Raw genomic sequence first — 9,210 nt, 5'->3', positions numbered from 1 at the left:
AAGCATTAACACATGTTAGACTGCACCCCTTAAACACAATCAAGCCAAGAAAAAACCCAGTGAACCACCCCTTTAAAAGGGGTTAATCAGTATGTATGAAAGAAGGTGCAAGAAAACGAACAAAGACGAGACGTAAACACACAGACACATTTTTTTGACAGTTGATCAATCGCATTTGCTGAAACTGATTTAATTATAATATATATATATATATATATATACAGTATATATATATTATATATATGTATAATCACAACCTACAAAACTTCTGTGTTGAGTAAGATTCACTGAACGCAAAACTTTTGTGTTCAGTAAGATTTTTTAATGCTCAGCAAGGCTGTATTTATTTGATCAAAATAGTTAATTGAGGTTAATTGGTTTTACCTGTCTGAACACCAAGGAGATGATCGCCAGATAAAGCTGTGGCAGCTTATAGGCTGTTATGAGAGAAAAGAGGGTCATATGTACAGGAAATACACCTCAGTGTGTAAGTTATGTGTAAGTCTGAACCAAACCCAATCAACCGTAGCTTCTCAAATGTTCTACTCACGCTCCACATGAAGGTAGACATCAGCTATGCGGAAGCCTGAAGAGTCCATCACTCGAAAGACACCGTTGTCACCGACTTTGACCTTCTTCAAGTAGAACATGGATCCTTCCACAGACTCTCGACCCTCAAACGCAGAGTCGACAGGTGCCGTCAGCTCCCCCTGGTCCATGATGAGTCGTTCCTTGTAGTCAGTGTCCGTGAAGTAGACCATTTTGACTTTGGTGTAGTCCACGTGAAGCCTGATCTTCAAGGTTTTACCATAATTCAAGTGCACAAAGATCTGGTGGGCTATTATATGGAAGGAGGGGGGAGGGGGGGGAACGATAATTAAAAGGATATACAAGGATACTAAATGTTGCATTATTGCACCTGCAAACTACCAACAGTAATCCTAATAAATTATACTACTTGGCACAATTGACTGATTTTTAATAATAATAATACATAATATAATATTGTTATGTTATTATATAATTAAATAAATAATAATTAATATTATATAAAATTAATATATAATATAAAATATATATTTAGAATTAATAATATTATATTATTATATATAATTAATAATAATATATACCAAATTCCTATGTAGCTTCAAACACCCAAAAGCAATACTAATGAATTATAACACTTGGCAGAATTTTTATTGTTAGTTTTGTTAATAATAGTAATTATTATTATTATAATAATAATAATATTATTATTATTATTAATGTTATAATATAATGTATGTATTTTGCTATTATTATTATTATTATTATTATTATTATTGGTAATAATAAGCATTTATTATGTATTATTGTCAATACTGATATCACCATCTTTGTGCTAGTACCCGATATCTGTATGTTCAGCTTTGTTTTAGGGCTGATTTTAGATTTATCCTGCCAAAATGTCACATAAAATTGTGGTTTTCACTTGATATGCTCAGATGGTCCTTTTTCTGTCTAAGTAGACGGTTCTTGGCAATAAGCTGCAATGTGGACCAAAATCAATACTGATAGATTAAAGTCTCGTCTACTTCTACTACGTCCTGTTTTTGATCCTTTATTTTCTATCTTTCCTTCTTCACTTCCTTCTTTGTACTTTTACACTATCTCAAGGCTTTGGCACATTAGTCATCTAGGCCTGCTGAAACAGTCTCCTCATATAATGCACTCACAAACATTGACTTTTTTCACCTTTCACGTCGAGGCAGGCCCTCGTTTGGACTTTTTCATCACTGTCCACGACGGTGTAGCTGCCCTCATCAGCTCCGGTAACCAAACCTAGGCTGACCCTCTTCTCGCCCACAGTGAGGCGGTGCTTGTACGCTTGCGTGGGGATGCCGGTCTGGTTGAGAAGCAGCACAGGCGGTTCCTCTGTGGTCTGGTAGACTGGAGTTTGAGCTTCAGGCCTGAACTTAAGGGTGTACGGACCAATCGAAGGGTTGATCGGGATATGATACGTGTCTCCATATTTCACCACAGTCTCTAGTGCACAGTCTAGAAGAAAAACCGATTTTGAAATGCATTAACACACCTATGAGGATGCTGACTGTGCTGCTTTTTTTCAACTACACACTTGGAAACAAAAGTATGAATAATTCTGTGTAATATTTTAATTGTGATTCAGTGTCTAAATACAAAAATATCAAAATTAATGGTCTCATCTTCTCAGAAGCAGTTAATCCTAACAGCGAAAGTTATATATAAAATCATTCTCAGAATTCATTCTAAAATGCTGATTTGTTGCTCAGTTATTATAACCAATTATTACGGTATTAGTAACTCATTTATTAAAAATAATTCTTATTATTATCAATGTTGATGTAAAAGTTTTTGCTGCTTAATATTTTTGTGGTACTTGGTACTTTTTTTGAGGATTCTTTGATGCATCTATTACATTTATTTGATATAGAAATCTTTTGTAATATTAGAAATGTCTTTACTGTCGCTTTTGATCAAATTATTGTGTCCTTGTTGAATTTTTTACTTAATTATTCCAAACTTTTGATAGTAGTGTATGTATATTCATAACATGTACTAGGGCTGGACAATAATTCAATATCAGTATGTATCGCAATATAATTTATTTCAATAACGGTGATATAATTTTTAAACACATTTCCGATATTTCGATATACATTAGTGTTTGCCATACATTGATTTATTTGTGGCGTTTGACTTTGTTGAATAAACATGAGCACTGCACATTTCAAAATCAAAACACCGCGTGGGTGTTTTATATGAATGTATCTCTGAAGGGAACCGACTGTCTTCAGAAAAGTTTCGATGGCATTTTCATTTTATCTGATAAAGTAGCGTTCATGAGCTGAGCTGATTTGATTGCAGCCGTTACTGGAGAAACCGCTAGTTCTACCGCTCTCAAAGCGCCTCCTGCTGGCAGAGAATGAGTTTGCATTTTCAATAAGCCCGTCTCCAGCAGCTTGTTTTTGTTGTTGCTCTTTTTTTGTTGTTGTTGTTGTTTTCTGCAGAAACTCAGAGCCCTTTTCATACTCTTTATACTGGCTAAAGCACATTTGTTTCAATCTATATGAATAATCGGCCTATACTACCAGTCAAAATTTTTTAAACAGTAAGATTTTTTTTTTTTTAAGAACTCTCTTCTGCTCACCAAGCCTGCATTTATTTGATCCAAAGTACAGCAAAAACAGTAAAATGTTGAAATATTTTTACTATTTAAAATTGCTTTCTATTTGAATAGATTTTAAAATGTAATTTATTCCTGTGATCAAAGCTGAATTTTCAGCATCATTACTCCAGTCTTCAGTGTCACATGATCCAGAAATCATTCTAATATGCTGATTTGCTGATTATCAATATTTAAAACAGTTGAGTACTTTTTTTTCCAGGTTTCTTTGATGAATAGAAGGATCCAAAGATCAGCATTTATCTGAAATAAAAAGCTTTTGTAACATTATACACTATACCATTCAAAAGCTTAGAGTCAGTAGGATTTCACTTTTTTTTTTTAAAGAAATTATAGAAATGAATACTTTTATTTAGCAAGGATGCTTTAAATTGATCAAAAGTGATGATAAAGACATTTATAATGTTACAAAAGATTTCTATTTCAGATAAATGCTGTTCTTCTGAACTTTCTATTCATCAAAGAAACCTGAAAAAAATTTAACTCAGCTGTTTTCAACATCATAATAATAATAAATGTTTTTTTGAGCAGCAAAACAGAGTATCAGAATGATTTCTGAAGGATCATGTGACTGGAGTAATGATGCTAAAAATATAGCTTTGAAATATAAAACTGAAAGAAAAATATATATATTTGAAATTTTACTGTTTTTGCTGTATTTTGGATCAAATAAATGCAGGCTTGGTGAGCAGAAGAGAATTCTTTAAAAACATAAAAAATCTTACTGTTCAAAAACTTTTGACTGGTAGTGTATGTTAACCTATAGTTTGATGTTAAAGATATGAATATTAATTAGGTGAGTCTGAGACCATTATTTGACAGTGATTTCACATTTCTTGTTTGTATGAAGGCTAAATACAAATTAGAGATGAACATTAATTTATTTGTTCTGGGGATTTTTTTTCTAAAATATTATATGGTTTTATATGAGGTGTCATAGACTTGGCAAATTTGTATGCACAAACTTATGTGGGCGTTCTTGGCAGTTTTTACGAGGCTTTTTTAAATAGTGTTCATAACGATATCGGAATTATATCGTATTGACCGAAATTAAGAAATATATCGTGATATACATTTTGGCCATATCGTCCAGCCCTAACATGTAGTGACCATATAGAATAAGCTTTTCATCATTTAAAAAAAGTATTTTGCTGAATGAATTCTATCCTGTCATTAATCTATCATGAGATAATCAACTGAGCAAGTAGTTATATCTAGCGTAGCGTTAGTTCTGGCAGGTCACGTAAGTCAAGCTCGCATCAGCTGACTCTCAGTTGATCCCCATCAACCTATGGGAATACGACACCTATCTAAGCATTGCTCAATAGCTAATTACCCTCCTCCATCCCCAACTCCTCCTCTGTCAGTCAGGATTCAGCCTTCTGATTCTCCTTTGAATCAGACTAATTCTAAAATGTGTACATAACATTATTGAACTTTAACGATATCTGCAATACATTTATGTTGGTTCTGTTCTGTTTACCCTGGGGGGTTAATCGCTGCTCTCCCTGCTCTCATCCAGGCTAGGCTGCATGGATGCGCAGGGAGTTCTTGCTCAGAACAGAACCATACCGCCAATCCAAACTGTATGCTAATTGTCAATCATCTTTGACGATTGTGGTCCTGACAGAAATGGTGGTATTGTAACTTGTACCTCGAACAATGAGAATGATTCGTCTGACATCAGCCAGGGCCGCAGAATTCTTCACCACATACGTGCCCTCATCCTCCTCGCCCACATCCTCCAGGATCAAATGGCTGATGTGAACGTTCAGTTTGGATCTTGAATCCAGAATTTTCCCGTCCCGCAGGAGAACCCGCCCTAACAACGCATCCACTCTCGGCTTGAACAACACCTCTGTTGTGTCTAAAGCCGGCACGGGAATATGAACATCCTCTCCAAATAAAACAGTGCGGTGTTCATCTTTAGCTGCAGAGTGAGGAGAAAGAAGTCACTTATTGACAACAGAAACTTGAAAAACATCCACTAAATATACAGTATATATATATATATATGTATATATAAAGTTAGAGAAGCTGTTCTTAGTTTGTTTTTGTTTTTTTTGCAGCAAGGCCATTTTTGGTTTCTCAAAGAACATTTCAGCAAACAACTCTAGAAACAAACTTTTTGTGTGTGTTTGAAGAACATTTAAAAAAATCCAAGGAATATTCTTCTATTATAAAGAAGCTTTTGTGGAATTGAAAGGTTCCATGGATGTTAAAGGCTCTTATTGGAACCACAGTTGCCAATACAGATCCTTCATTTTTTTTTATATTTATATAAAAATTATTATAATAATTTAAGAAGCATTACCTTTAATGGTTGATGACAAAACTGTAAAAAACAATGAAAAGGGTAAATGCAAGTATAATAGAGGCAAACAAATCCTTTCTAATCCAAATATATGTGTTGTCTTCATTTACAGCTACAATGTCTAGTGTAGAAATACACTAACATTAAGTAAAACAACACAAATCCCTGAGTGACTCTTGTATTGAAATTATCTCCCTCTTGAATTCACTGTGACTGACAAAATGCTATCAGTGGAAATGCTTATTTTTTTCATGTTTTCCAATCAGTGATATAGCATTGGTTTAATTCACATGCTATTAAACAATCTATACTGTTCAGAATGCCACTGGCAATATGAGATTTTGCTCAAGTGACAGATCACATTTCTATTAGATCAAATTTAGCTTATCTATATGACAGCTGCAAAATAGCAACAGATCTGCCCATATAGGTCTAAACAATTGGGAATCAGCAGCTATGAAGGAGCATAACAAGGAGACAAGTCTCTCTCTCTTCATTTCTATGTATGTTTGTGTGTGTGTGCGCGTAGAGCTTTTAACTCAATAGAACTCTTAACTCACAAGACAAACACAAAGGAGCATGTCCTGCTTTTAAAAGCACCAATGGTCTGAATATACAGGCTCTAAATATATGCCTTTTTGCTGACAACAAAAACACACCTAACAGTTAATAGTGAATGAGTTTTACCGGGGGAAGAGTGTGCAAGTTTTCCTTCTCTGCAACACTAACAATATGAAAGGACTATTAGGAATGCTGCCATGTCAAACTGCCAACTATGCACTTTCAGTCTAACATCTTATGATAAATGATGCTGCAAATGTTGCCCTTGTGAAACAAAGCAATTTAGAAAACTATGCAAATGAAAAGCTATTTGTTGTACCAACATTATAGAAATGTGTTTTTCAAACAGTTACCTGAGCACAGGAGTGTGCTAATGACTGCCACACACGCAATGCCCATTTTAGCTGGATATCTGTGTAAAAAAAAATGCAGGTGTGAGCACTGAAACACAACATGAACAATCAATACTCCTATCTGAGAAGATATATGAAGAAATAACACTTACCTCTGATACCTAATGTGGCACATAAAATACACCATTTTTAATCAATTCAATAAATATGTTCATTGAATTGGAATGTTGGTCAGCAGTTAAAACGAACCCAAAATTTATGAATTCACACAAGATGACAAGAGTGAAGAGACTTAAAAGATTCTTGTCATAGCCAAATAGCACTAGTTATCTAACCGAAAGCATAATCCTGAATCATTAATGCCCACTGAATCCTCCCATGTAAATCAAAAGAGACTAAATATTGCTTTTAGGTCAAACTGTACAGCAGCCTGAAAGTCTGATCTACAGTATCTCTTTAAAGGGGTCATATGATGCTGCTAAAAAAAGAACATTATTTGGTGTATTTGGTGTAATGAAATGTGTTTATGCGGTTTAAGGTTAAAAAACACATTATTTTCCACATACTGTACATTATTGTTTCTCCTCTATGCCCCGCCTTTTTGAAACACTAAGCCCCTTACCATATTGTGATGCCGTGTCCCGGAGTGACGAGACAAAACCAATACAACCCATTACAAACGAGGCATTTGTTGCATCCAGTGGGGACATAATTACAGATTATAATGACTTATACTGTCTTTTAATGCATTGCGTTGCATCGTGCCGCGTAAACATAAAACCATGTCTGTATTTGTGATCGGAGAAACGACAAACATCAAGCTCTACTCTACACTGCTCAAAACTCGCGTTTGAAACTGTTCTGGAACAGTGTTGTAAATACAACTTAACCACTTATTTCTAGTCGTGTCCTCTTTTGGAAGACAAAACAAAGTAGTTTCGCTCTCACAACGAAACACACAGCGTTTCCAAGACATGGCGGCGGCTGCAACAACAATACACTACAGCGAGAATAAAAGGCCTTTTTTCTTTGCGTGAACATTTGGGTGATGTTATGCAAATCTTCCCACACAGTGATGTAGACATATGGGGGCGTGTTTAAACGAGGCGTTTTAGGAGGGCGTGGACGAGTCTTAACTTTTATAAAGAATATCTCTTTGGGTTTGAGACTTTAGTCTTTGCAACTTTAGGGATCTTATCTATTCACGAACAGTTTGAAACACTCCAAAGAGAAAGGAAAATTGAAATCGCATCATATGACCCCTTTAAGGTCTGACAAAGGGAGGTGATTGGTTGTCTGTAATGGACACTAACCAACCATAATGCCATGACATCCAGTTTCTGGCAGGATAGCTTGCCCAGACCAGACTGAAAGTGCCTATTTCTGCCAAAACCCCAAGAAACTCAGAGCTCAAATCTGTCTCTCTTCTCCCTCCCTTAGAAGGCTTAAGGTTTACCTTTCATAGACATCTCAACTGATAGGTTGAGGCCAATATTTTTCAGTAATTGAATAGAAAAAAAAGTGTTCACAATACTGTTATTTGAGCAAGTCACTAGCAAGATTATTTTTCACTAACTCGCTTACTGTGGCAAAATGATTCGAGAGAGAAAGAGACAGAAAAAACCTGCATTGTTCTAGTCTTTTGCCAAAGTAACGTTAGCCTTGTATGGAAGCCCGTTTCCGCCACTGAATAAAAAAAATAAAAGAGGTAATTGCGACATTTTATCTCACAATTCTGACTTTTTTTCTCAGAATTGAGTGATATAAACTCGCAATTGCGAGTTAAAAAGTCACAAGTGAGAGATATAAACTCGCAATTCTGAGAAATAAAGTCGCAATTCTGAGAAATAAAGTCAGAACTGCGAGATATAAACTCACAATTCTGACTTTTTTTCGCTAATGCGAGTTTATATCTCGCAATTCTGACTTTACGAGTTTTTAAGTGGTGACGTAAGAAGCGCTGTTTCCGGGTCCAAGCCTCAACTCGCTTCACTTGAGAATAGGGGTTATGCGCAACAGACTTCAGTATTCTGTTAACCGGGTCTCGTCACTTCCGGTTCAAGTGTTTTGCATAAGTTTAGTTAAACATGAAGCCGTTTTACTCAAGATGCCTTCAAAGTAGATACCAATGATGATCATAACCAATGTCCATCACATATGCAGACTGATATCTAAAAGTTTTTTTTTTTAAATTCTTTTCACATTTAGATGTAAAAATTGAATCGTCAACAATAAAAACAGCTAGCTAGTTTAACTGATTATCTTCCATAGATAGTCCATCGATATCGCTATTATTTAATACGGCTGTTAACACGTTCTCCGACCAGCGGAAGCAATGAGACCTGGGCTGCGTTCAAAAACGGTGCAAAACGTTTTTTAAACGGAAACGGTGGTGCGTTGAACCCAATGTTCTGATGACACAAGAGTTGCAACTATGGCAGCTGAGAAGGCCATTCTTTTTGTTCTTTTTGAACAAATTTTGGAGCCTGATGAAATCGCTATAAATACATGTTTAATACTGCAAAATACGCTCGATGTTACAGTCACTGCCCTCGCCGTCCAGAATAAAAGAGAACATCCCAATCGAGTGAAGGGATTTGTGGAAACTGTGGTTCCTAATTATTGTGATCCAACATTTGCCTCGCATTTCAGGATGAAAAGACAAAATTTCAGGTGAAGGATAATCCACTTCTTACCTCCAAGATCTATATGACCTTATTATTTTTATTGTGAGTATTAGGCCTATCATTATTGCTGATCACTGTTGTTATGCTATG

General features: G+C 35.4%; 1 protein-coding gene across 1 annotated transcript in view; it reads right to left on the bottom strand.

The window, feature by feature from the left end:
• The window catches only part of LOC107754047 (uncharacterized), a 22,967-nt gene that overhangs the window by 4,922 nt on the left and 8,835 nt on the right, over positions 1-9,210 (bottom strand). The window contains exons 2-8 of the mRNA XM_016570366.1: positions 6,586-6,594; positions 6,434-6,521; positions 5,520-5,540; positions 4,860-5,135; positions 1,735-2,037; positions 551-838; positions 385-437 (exon numbers count right to left, since the gene is read on the bottom strand). Coding sequence (XP_016425852.1) covers positions 385-437; positions 551-838; positions 1,735-2,037; positions 4,860-5,135; positions 5,520-5,540; positions 6,434-6,521; positions 6,586-6,594 — 1,038 coding nt within the window. The remainder of the gene's footprint in view (positions 1-384; positions 438-550; positions 839-1,734; positions 2,038-4,859; positions 5,136-5,519; positions 5,541-6,433; positions 6,522-6,585; positions 6,595-9,210) is intronic.

The sequence above is a fragment of the Sinocyclocheilus rhinocerous genome, unplaced genomic scaffold, assembly GCF_001515625.1.
Source record: "Sinocyclocheilus rhinocerous isolate Xijiao unplaced genomic scaffold, SAMN03320098_v1.1 scaffold612, whole genome shotgun sequence".
Taxonomy (NCBI): domain Eukaryota; kingdom Metazoa; phylum Chordata; class Actinopteri; order Cypriniformes; family Cyprinidae; genus Sinocyclocheilus; species Sinocyclocheilus rhinocerous.
Note: the sequence above shows the minus strand (reverse complement) of the source record. Positions and strands in the feature narration are given on the sequence as shown.